Raw genomic sequence first — 11,931 nt, 5'->3', positions numbered from 1 at the left:
ATGTGTTTAAATACCATCCCAGGAGGGATGAATAAAAAGGTGGGGGGAGTGAAGCGTACCGAATGAGAAGAAGTCTGAGAACATCGGAGGGAGCGGGGGGATGGAAGAAGAGAATAAAGAAGTTAGAAATGGCGACATGAAGCTTGTTTGATCTGTTTGATATGTGCGGGCTTATTATATCTATGAGACTACTAACCGTGAAATATATTAAAAAATGCAAGCCAGTTACACGCTGGTGAAACCTGATGAAACAGCGGAGCTCTGCAAGCGTGGGTGTATAGCGTAGTGGGTATGACGCTCACCTTCGGACCGTGATTAACTGGGTTCAAATCCCACCTCTCTCTCTCTTTCTTTCTCTCTCTCTCTCGATCTCATTTTCTCTATCTCTCGCCCATAGCAAGTTGTGTTGCAATAGTCGGTACAACGCAATCGTATGGTTCCCATACGTGTATGTTCTGCAAGCGTGGGTGTATAACCTAGTGGTTATGACGCTCGCCTTCGGACCCTGGGTATCCAGGCTCGAATCCCGCCTCGCCAAGAAAGCTTATCTTGTTTTATTTATTTATTTATTTCTGTCGCTCTCCTTCGCTCGAAACTGCGAACACCATCGTTCCGTAGGGATCAACGTCGACCTTAAACAGCTCCGCTGTTAAAACTGCATTACGCTCAAGCGCTTCTATTTAAGCACGAACAAAGTGTATGTGACAGTCCACAGCACACTGCCTTCGTATGAAATGAAAGCGTGAGCGCAGCGTGCAGTTACCAGTAATAACGACTCTTATTCAATAGAACTATTGTTGTTGTGTACCGCCGAATCGTCGATTCCTGATTATACCATGAATTTATAACAGCTAGTGCCATCTGCTTAAGACAGGATCTTTAAGCTCACTGAGACATTTCCCAGTGGCCTGAAGAATCCCATCTAACCATCTCGAACACTGGCGGCTCCATTTTCTCTTGTCTTCAACTATATCTGGCCATATTCCTGCCTTGATGCGATGGAAGGGCTTGCGTGCCGCCCCTAGGTGCTGCGCCAACAGTAATACACCTACAGGCAGGACCACCCCTATTGGACAGACCCTAAGGAACAGGCGCATACACTAAATTGTTTATTGTGACTGTAACATTGGTCGAGCTGCTGGTGTTCAGATACTCGCAGGCGTTGCTTTAGCGACTAGACACAGCGAGGAAGAAAGCAGTGGAAAACTGCTCCCTCATCAACTGCTAAGAAAACACCATGAGCAAATAGAACTAGCAATAATAAATCGGTAGCTACTTTTTCTGAAGAAGAAGAGAACTGTGGACGCCACACTGAACTGAATATTATATGTTTTTATACAGCAAAGTAAAAAAATAGAAGAAATACAATCGCCAAAATGATAGCTTAGTTCGGTATTTGTGTATAGCAATAGACAAACCTCGCCTGTCCACGTTTAGTTAATTAGATGTTACATTTTAAAAAGAACATTGAAACATTTCTGTAAATTTAGCCCAAGGCGTGTCAACTTTCTGAGCCACCAAGCAAGAGCGTGACTAGCTGCTCCTCTTTCTGACGCCCACGATGAGGTCCTTGGGCTGCAGAATGCCGAAGCCAGTCTTGTACTCGACAGGATCCTGCGCAGTCAACGTAGCAGTATTATTAGCAGTGACGGCACTTGGTACGTGCTATATTCTTAACTGATCAAAATTGATCAACACGTCAAAGTAACGATAACGTCAAAACTGATCAAGAAGAAGAAGGCAACGGATATTCGAAATTATAACGTGGAAAAGATTGAGGAAGCCATAAAATATGGACGCAGCATGAAATCAGTGAGAACAAACATGGCATAGGACAAAGGCAAGATGTATGAACTGAAAGATAACCAGGGTAATATCATCAACAATTTCGATAACATAGTAAAAGCAGCGGAAGAATTCTATACTGACCTGTACAGTGCACAGAGCAGCCAAGCTACTTTCATTAGAAGTAGTGATGAACAGCCTACAGAGGCTCCTTCTATAACTAGCGATGAAGTTGGAAGGGCCTTGCAAGACATGACTAGGGGAAAAGCTGCTGGAGAAGATGGAATAACAGTCTATTTTATCAAAGATGGAGGAGATATCATGCTTCAAAAGCTTGCGGCCCTTTATACGCAATGCCTCACGATTTCAAGTGTACCTGAAAGCTGGAAGAACGCCAACATTATACTAATCCATAAGAAGGGAGACGTTAAGGAATAGAAGAATTGTAGACATTATCTTGCTTTCAGTAGTGTATAAAATATTCACCAAGATAATTTCCAATAGAATCAGGGCAGCACTTGACTTGAGTCAACCGAGAGAACAGGCTGGCTTCAGGAAGGGATATTCTACAATGGATCATATCCATGTCATCAATCAGGTAATCGCGAAATCTGCGCAGTACAATCAACCTCTCTATATGGCTTTGATAGATAGCGTTTGATTCAGTAGAGATACCAGCAGTCATAGAGGCATTGCTTAATCAAGGAGTACAGGAGGCATACGTAAATATCTTGGCAAATATGTACAAAGATTAGACAGCTACCTTGGTTCTCCACAAGTAGAAAGTTACCTATCAAGGAAGGCGTTAGGCAAGGAGACACAATCTTTCCAATGCTATTCACTGCGTGCTTAGAAGAAGTATTGAAGCTCTTAAACTGGGAAGGCTTAGGAATGAGGATCAACGGCCAATATCTCAACAACCTTCGGTTTGCAGATGACATAGTCCTATTCAGCAACAATGGGGACGAATTACAACAAATTATTGAGGACCTTAACCAAGAAAGTGTAAGAGTGGGGTTGAAGATGAATATGCAAAAGACAAAGATAATGTTCAATAGTCTGGCAAGGGAACAAGAATTCAGGATTGCCAGTCAGCTTCTAGAGTCTGTAAATGAGTACGTTTATCTAGGTCAATTACTCACAGGGACCCTGATCGTGAGAAATAAGTTGCCAGAAGAATAAAATGGGTTGGAGAGCAACAATTCCTGACTGGCAGCTTACCACTGTCGTTGAAAATGAAAGTGTACAATCATTGCATTCTACCGGTGCTGACATATGGAGCAGAAACTTCCACGTTACCAAAGAAGCTCGAGAACAAGTTAAGGACTGCACAAAGAGCGATGGAACGAAAAATGTTAGGCCTAATGTTAGCAGACAGGAAGAGAGCGGTGTGGATCAGAGAGCAAACGGGGATAGTCGATATTCCAATTGACATTAATAGAAAAAATGGAGCTGGGCCGGCCACGTAATGCGTAGGTTGGATAACGGGTGGACCATTAGAGTTACAGAATGTATACCAAGAAAAGGGAAGCGCAGTCGAGGACGGTAGAAAACTAGGTGGGGTGAAGAAGTTAGGAAATTTGCAGTCACAAGTTGGAATCAGCTAGCGCAGGACCGGAGTAATTGGAGATCGCAGGGAGAGACCTTCGTCCTGCAGTGGACATAAATATAGGATGATGATGATGATGATGATATTTTTTACACTCTTCATGGCGATCAAGTGCGTCCCAGTTGGAGGACGACAGAGAGATACAAACTTTAATTATATGTTGCAGAATGCAGATGATAGTCCGGCTGATCAGCTGCCATGCTGCTCCTGGTGCTGGATGTTATTTATGGTATACACAGTAGAAACCACATAATCGGCACACACGGTCACAGACAGACACGTACATAATAAAAATATTCCAATAATTTTGTGAAGGCCTGTGGAACTCAGAACACCAGCAGCGCTTTCGTGGCGTGCAACGCGCAGGGGGTGCTTAGCCATGGTCCAAGAATGCGCCGCTGCTCGAATAGCGCTGCAAGTGTACTGCCGCTTTCGATGACTGCCTCTCTCACAAGTAGCGGCAGCAGTCACACACAACATGTTGCAAGGTCACAGAGGCGTTTCACACAGAGCACACTGGCGAGTCTATTCGCTGAATTTGACACTTAAACTAGATCGTTTGGACCGAGTTAAGTCTAATGCAGTGAAGGCCCGCTTGGTCTTACTTTTTGAGTTCTCACGGCATAACAAAATAACAAGACGAATCATTTTTATACAGGAGTCCATACTGATGATAAGTGTCACACCAGGGAGATCACTACAAACGTTCCAAGCGAATACGAATACCAGAGTTGCAGCGTCCTTTCTCGAGAGCGGTATCTGGATCAATTCTGTGGAAACGTCGTGCGCAGCTCTGGCAGCACAGTCAGCCTGCATGGACGTTGCCTTGTATACAGCAGCGGGTGGCTAATTGCTGCAGCACAATGTTGTGATGCACTTGATACACAGGCGCCTGATGTCCACGACAAGTTGTTCCTGTGTGCGTGGCGACTTCAGGTACTGCAGTTCCGCTCGTGTGTCGGAGATAATTACCCAGGACTCAGCTATCTGGTCTATAATGTCAAAAATATGCCAATCTAGCTGCACTGTAAAGGACGATGACGACTCATTTTCTCTGTGACCTTGTGAACGATGACCATTCTGCTCGAAACTTTACCTAGGATTGCTACTAAAACAAAAGAATACGCAAGATGTACATTCCTTTAATTGTTTTGTCCTCCATCATTACATTGCCGAAATGGAGACTGCTTTTCACAACAGAAATAATATTTTAAAGCGAAGCTGTGTATGGCTACTTTTTAGCGGATCGATGCCCGTAGACCACAAACGTAGACCGTTCCCGATGATGGTGCAATACCGGGCCGACCGGCGGCGGATGTGAAGCAGGCTTCAAGCACTCCGCCAACTTACAAAAATAAGTTTAACATATATTGGGCCCGAACACAACCCGTATCTCATATTAAGCTCATAAGAACAGATACTACACTTTGACCCGCGTCGGCCATGTCTACGTTCGCCCCATACACGTGTACGCAGTCCCGCGTATTCAGACTAGTGCCTACCAATCTGAGTGTCTTCTGTTTCTTGTAAACTTGTAAGCGAATGCTTACAAGTTTACAGGGCCAATAAAAGTACTATCCTTACTTGGTATAGCTGTCTAATGATTTCCTATCGCAAATGATGCTTCACCTTTCCGGCGAAACAGCGACATTTATATCACTGAATTGCAGTTCCCCAGATATAGAAGCCCTCTTACTTAGATTGTACAGTTTTGGCGTAATCATGTAGCGTCGTTTATGGGCCGCAAAACCCTAACGTTGCTTTTTTTCTCGATAAAATAGAACATCAAGTTGAACGTCAGAATGTTAAAATAGGACCCCGGCCATGTGCGTTCAGGATTTAACCCCGTAACGTACATGGGACATATGTGTCCTTGAGTTGGATACCAGTCTCGATAGATACGTTTGGTAACTTGAAACCTCCTGGCGGCAATTTACAGAACTAGGGAGCTTTCGTTATCGAAGTATTTTATTTCGCTTGGCAGCGCTATGACAAACAAATTTGGAGAACGCTTAAGCTTCGCCTTTAAGAGTGGAGAACGCGATAGCATTCAAATATCCGTGACTGCTTCTCACGCTTCCCGGCAACTGCAGCTTATGTAACCGTAATGTTAACCGGGAAACGCTGGCGGCGAACGCTATGCACGAAGGCGAGCTTTCCGGTAGAAACACGGCCATGGGGTAATATTCTGTTGTTGTTTCGCACTTTAGATATTTCAGTCTAAGAAGATTTAACATAAAAGGCATGCGCTGTCAATGTTTTGTTTCATGGCATTTGTTTGTGGACTGTCATTCTCAAAATTCCGTGGAATAACTTTGTAAAGAATATAAGCCAACGCATATGAACAATTTTTGTCATAGAAAAAAACACCGCATATCCACGGGGTGAATGATGATGAGTGGGCGAAGCTCCGGAGGGAATCATCGGTAAACCGTGAATCTTCCGTGTAATTCGCCCAGTCTCGCCGCACTAAATCGAACGATTGACTTCCACCAATGACACGCGCCATATGTGACGCCATTCCTATTTTATAACAGCGCCCTTCATTATAATTGCACCATCTCCCGCTTAAGGGGACGCTAGCACAAACGCGTTAGAAACGTGCAGTACTCTCTAGTAAGGGGGAGAGGCCACAGCGTCTTACGCAGCCGTTTACACATGCCGGAACGTGCACCGCGTTGGCCGACGCCATCACATGACTGCTGAGAGAGTATAACCCCCGTATTCATAAACGCCCCTCGACTTGAGCTTGACTTGCCACCGCCTTCAACGCGTTTCGAACGCGCTGCCCAAGGCGGTGGCAAGTCAAGTTCAAGTCGAGGAGCGTTTATGAATACGGGGGTAAGGCGGAGAGGCCAAAGCGTCTTACACCAGCTTCTTACACGGGCCGTAACGCGCTAGCACAAACGCGTTAGAAACGCGCAGTCTTTCGTTAATGTTGGGTATTTATTGTCATCGTGGTGCGTGTTTTCATGTGCGCTTCGTGGCGTAGTGCATTCTTTCGTCGGCTCTCGTGTGCGTCGGACGCTAGAATCATGTGCTCCCTCGGAGCGGCTTTGGCGGGTGTTACCCGCGGAAACAGGCTCAACGAGAACGACGATAGCGATTATCAGGTTGTTTTGCCGCAGTTGCCTACGGGTCGTGTCGCTTTAAACACCGTGTTTTTACACGGCGACATGCGAGCAAGGCCCTATAAGGTGGAGGATTTTCGTGATGCGCTGCGCCCTACCGGACTGCTGCCTGAAGTCGTCGCACTGGGAGCGTACCAGATAAATCATGTCTGGGCGGTCACTATGTGCGGTGCTGATGCAACAATGAGGCTACAGGCGATCAAGGAGCTTCAGGTGAAGGGGCGTCGCTGCCTCATCATCGATCCCCAGGACCGGACGGTGAAGCTGCGGCTCCACTGGCTACTTCATGGCGTCGAGGACGAGGATGTGAAGACAGCGTTCGCGGCCTTTGGCAAGGTGCTGGAGGTGAGCCGGGAGCGCTGGCGCGTCGAAGGCGTCAGTGACAAAGGATCCACGACGAGGTCTGTGTTGTTGAACTTCAAGAGCGGTGTCACCGTGGATGACCTGCCTCATCAGATCCGGGTCGCCGGTGAGCTGGCTCTTGTAGTTGCCCCTGGACGGCCATTGCAGTGCTTGCGCTGCAAAGGAAACGGCCACGTACGTCGCGACTGCAAAGTGCCCCGATGCTCACTCTGCAAGCGTTTCGAGCATACTGACGCCAAGTGTGAGCGGTCTTACGCCGCAGCAGTTGGCCAGGCTGAGAGTGATAAGGCAGCAGAGCAGACCATGGACGTGGTTGAGGCCGAAGACGCGGCCAGGGGCACAGGAGACGCGGCGAACCTACAAGAGGTGACCCCCACAGTGACACTTGACGCGGAGGAAGAACATGTGACGCCTAAACCCGCGACTAAATCAACGACACCGGCAACGGAAGAAAAAGACGTCGCGAAAGAGGACTATCTTCCTCAAGTTGCTGTGGTCGGCCTTTCGACCGCCTGCCAAGACCACACAGCGTTCGGGGCCACCCAAACGCCGGTTGCTGGTGCGGCCGTCAAGCGACCGCTGGAAAAGGAAGAAGACCTCAATGGTACCACCGAGGCAAGCAAGACGGACGGACCGCCCGCAAAGGCACCCCTGGGTAGACGTTCTCGCTACAAGCCAATGTCCAACGTCGCGACAGAGAGGCAGATCGGGGACAAACCGGCGTCGCAACAAAACGACACCGGGCAACCGGGCAAGCACGGTGACGTCTAGCTATGTGCTAGACGTTAAAGGTAAGCACCATGCCTCGGGTTCACCTCTAACACTGTTAGTGAACGATGGCTTCCAACCAGCCTCTGAGGTTCGCCACACTTAATGTGCGAGGACTGGCCGCCAAGAAAAAGCAGAGTCAGGTCTATCGACTCTTAGTAGACCAGGATCTAGACGTGTTGGCAGTACAAGAAACTAAAGTGGCAGGGGAGGAGGAAACTGGAGGCATGGTGCTTCGCTTCACGTCTAAGTATTTTGTTATGGTTAGTCATGCCGTTGGAACATCTGCTGGCTGCATTATTGTTGTTAAAAAGTTACAGGGCCTTGTGATACAAAATTATTTTTCCTGTGTGTCGGGTAGGGTCGTGTCATGCGATTTTTCGCTGGGCGAGCGTGACTGGCGGGACATTTGTGTGTATGCGCCAAACGCGGTTAACGACCGCGTCAGTTTCTTTTCAGAAATTAAGAAACATTTAAACGTTACGAAACAACTGGTTTTGCTAGGGGATTTCAATTGTGTACTGAGTGGGAGGGACAGAACGACAAAAATTGGATCGAACGATAAGAGCGCCGAATTTTTGAAGGAACTGATACAGGAGCATGAAATTGTCGACGTTGCCGAATGTCTCGAAGGGGAACGCCAGGTGCAGTACACACATTTTCAGGGCTCTAGTCATGCTCGCCTAGACAGGATTTACGTGTCCCTTCAAATTATACCTACATGTAACATTTACAATGTATTACCTGTTTCTTTCTCGGACCATTGCTTAGTCAAGTGTGATGTGGGCTTTAAAAAAAAGAAGTAATAGTTTTAACTGGGACCTATGGAAACTTAACGCAATGCTCTTACGGGACGAGTCTTTTATAAATTTTGTGTCGGAAGCAATACGCGATGTTAAACTGGATGGTAACAATAACATAGGTGTAGACTGGGAATTACTAAAACAAGGATTTAAAATAAAAGCAATTGAAAGAAGCAGCGTGTTAAATTACCGCGAAAAGATGAGAGAGAGTGCATTGAAAGCAACATTGCAGAAAATAATTGCGCTGGAAAACAAACAGCCTGGTCTGTTTAAAGATGACCTAATCAAGATAAAACAACAGCTAGAGCAATTCGAGGAGCACCGCTATCGCGGCGCGCTCGTTCAAGCCAGAGCAGAAGCAAGGGCCGTGGTTGAAACGCCCACGAAACGCGCGCTAGGTACGTATCGAGAAGACGCATGCACGCCGCAACGAAATAGACGTTATTGAAGAGAATGACCAAGAACTGAGTGACCGAGAGATCATCACATGTGCTTTTAACCGATATTACCAGCGGCTCTTTGCCTACAAGCCGGTGGATATCAAAGGGTACAAGGAAAACTATCTGTCACGTATGCCTCAACTATCAGCTGAAACGAAGTCGCTTCTAGAAGCACCCATTACCCTTGCGGAAATTGAAAACGCTATAGATAACCTGAGTCCTAATAAGTCGCCAGGTCCGGATGGCCTTAGTGCAGCTTTTTATAAAATGTTCAAGAACGAGTTGGTGCCTTTGTTGAAAGCGGTGTTTGACGTGGCATTTGCGAACAACGCATTACCACCATCATTCTCGGAAGCACACACCGTCCTTATTCCTAAGACAGACCAAAAAGCAATGCTGAGACTGGTCACATCATACAGGCCCATTTCGTTAACCAACACGGATTACAAAGTTTTAATGAAAGTTCTTGCAGGTCGACTACAGTCGGTCATTAAGGATCTTGTTGGACCACACCAGACTTGTGGTATAAAGGGACGCACTATCGCCACAAATATACACACGATGAGAAGCATTTTGGAATGTTGTGACGATTATCAGTATGTTGTTGCCATTATGCAGATAGATTTAGAAAAGGCTTTTGATTTTGTCCCGCATGATATTTTGTTGTTAGTTCTTGAACATGTGAATGTAGGATCAATCATCACTGATGGGGTAGCTCTGGCGTACCGGAACTGCTCAACACGGCTGATTATTAATAAGACATTGGGGGCCCCCATTAAAATAGAGCGTTCCGTTCGCCAGGGATGTCCACTGAGCCCGCTTTTGTTTGCCATTTATCTAGAAAGCTTTTGTTTGGCAATCATTCAGAACAGTAGCATAAGGGGCTTCAAACTTATGGAAGCTGAAGTGAAACTCTTAGCATATGCAGATGATGTAGCAGTGTGCTGTACATCGAAAGAAAGCATTACAGAAGTAACCACCATTGTTAAACATTTTGGAAACATAACAGGGAGCACAGCAAATTGGAGTAAGTGTCTGGGTTTTTGGCATGGTGAATGGCAGTCAACACCGGAAACGTTCGCCAACATTAGATGGATTAAATCGCCAGATAAATACTTGGGCGTACCACTCGAACATTACCGTCGTAATGAGGACTACTGGCTTGAAGAAGCTAAGCGAATCAAGGAAAAAACAACTAATTGGAAAGGCACTCATCTGTTAATGTTTGCGAAAGCCACTGTATGCAACTTGTTTTTAATAAGCAAGATATGGTACGTCATGCAAGTTTTATACTGTTCTCGTAGAAATGTGCAAAAAATCCACAGAGTTTTTGCTGTGTTCATTTGGGAATCAGAATGGGAGAGATGTAGCCGAATGAACTTGTTTAAGCGAGTCAAAGACGGGGGCCTAGGCCTGTGACATCTTTTCGTTAAACAGCTAGTGAACAGGTTTACATTCTTTCGAGACGTGCGCGACCCCTTTCTGCGCACCATGTGTCAGTTGCGACTGAGCAAGCATCTGCCGGCTTATGTGGTAAGCAACTTAAGTATGCCTGGTTCTCTTCGAGGGTACCTAAGGGAAGTAGTTGACAATGTCCGTTTTCTATCCGTACGTTTTTCTAATGATCACCTTTTTTCGGTGTCCCGGATGAAATTATACAGGAATACACTTGACACGATCATACCGGTTCCCATGTATAGAGCCATAAACAGTGGAGGACAGGGACATGACGTTTTAAAGCGTGTTAAAAAAATGCAGGTGCAGCCAGGTACAAAATCCTTTTTCTTTAAATTACATACCGGGACTTTGCCAGTACGGGCCTTTTTACAAGAAAAGGGTTTTTATTTACCTTGGGGAGCAAACTGCCTTATATGTAAACAACTGGAAACAATCGATCACGTATTTTTGCATTGTTGGGAAGGGGTTTATTTTTGGGACGTTCTTCAAAGAACACTACAGAAAGAATTGCCCTTAAATTCATTAGGGATTAGATTTTTAACTGTAGAAAATGAGGACGGACTGCCTTTGGACCTCATTATGCTAATGGGCCTCCACTGTTTATGGCGGGCTCGAATGGCAGGTTTTTATTGTGAGCCTGACCGAAGGCCTGCGCGACAACTTTTCCGGGAGGGTGTTTCCAAGTTCATCGATGTAATTAAAGATCAGGAATGCCCCCCGGATTGGCTGACGAGGATTGAGCCCCTCGCAACTTTAAAAGAATTTTAAACCTGACATGACATGGCAGCCAAAATGTGGCTGACCGCACAACATGGATGCATGCAACTGTGAAAGTATGTGTATATGTATCATTATGTATTTTGTTTTTTGGCAAGAACTGTTGAAATTGGTGTCCACAAAGTGAAAGTTCCGGCAATAAAGAAAAAAAAAAAAGCTTCGTGGCGTAGTGGTTAGCGCCGCGCGTTCGGACGCGACGGGTCCCTGGTTCAATTCCGCGCTACGAACACAGCTTTCAGAATTTTTTTTTCATAAAAGTAGACGTGGCTACCTACTACTACGACGACGACTACTACTACTACTACTACTACTACTACATACTGCAGAGGAGGGACAGACCCACACCCTAAGGAGCTTCGCCCCTAAAAGAACTTTAGTGTGGTATAGAGTTTTCGCTCACTAGCCTGCCAACGCCGGCTATGGCGCCGATGCCGACGCCGGAGGCCCTTAACGCTATTCCCGTTAAAACGGTGACGAAACGTTGGTTGGGTCGCGCGCCATAAAGGGGCTCTTCACCGGCGGTGAATGAAGTACTTGTTTTGCACATTTTATTGCGATAGCAATTATATGGACACTTCAACCGGATTTCTGCCGTCGGCGTCGCCGTCGCCGTCGTCGTCGCCGTGAGGTTCCGTATAGATAAAATCTTCACCGCGCGCCGTATGCCCGAGCGGAAGCGTGCGGGGACGCGCGCTATCACGGAGAGCGAACGCACTCAATCTCCCACGCGCAAGCAACAAAGCGGGAAGCGAGCGCCGGAGGGAGCGGGGGGGGGGGGGGGGGGGGGCACTTCTACT

The 11,931-nt window shown here is 46.5% G+C and overlaps 1 protein-coding gene and 1 non-coding gene across 2 annotated transcripts in view; both read right to left on the bottom strand.

The window, feature by feature from the left end:
• Positions 1 to 410: 410 nt before the first annotated feature.
• The window catches only part of LOC119441397 (cytochrome P450 3A24-like), a 113,047-nt gene continuing 101,526 nt past the window's right edge, over positions 411 to 11,931 (bottom strand). The window contains exon 14 of the mRNA XM_037706020.2: positions 411 to 1,614. Within this exon, the coding sequence (XP_037561948.1) occupies positions 1,534 to 1,614 (81 nt within the window). The 3' untranslated portion in view covers positions 411 to 1,533. The remainder of the gene's footprint in view (positions 1,615 to 11,931) is intronic.
• On the bottom strand, positions 4,658 to 4,839 carry LOC119443287 (U2 spliceosomal RNA). Its single transcript, XR_005190234.1, has one exon. It is a non-coding gene; the product is annotated as a U2 spliceosomal RNA (small nuclear RNA).

This window comes from Dermacentor silvarum, chromosome 2, assembly GCF_013339745.2.
Source record: "Dermacentor silvarum isolate Dsil-2018 chromosome 2, BIME_Dsil_1.4, whole genome shotgun sequence".
Lineage (NCBI taxonomy): Eukaryota > Metazoa > Arthropoda > Arachnida > Ixodida > Ixodidae > Dermacentor > Dermacentor silvarum.
This window is presented reverse-complemented; position numbering and strand designations above follow the sequence as displayed.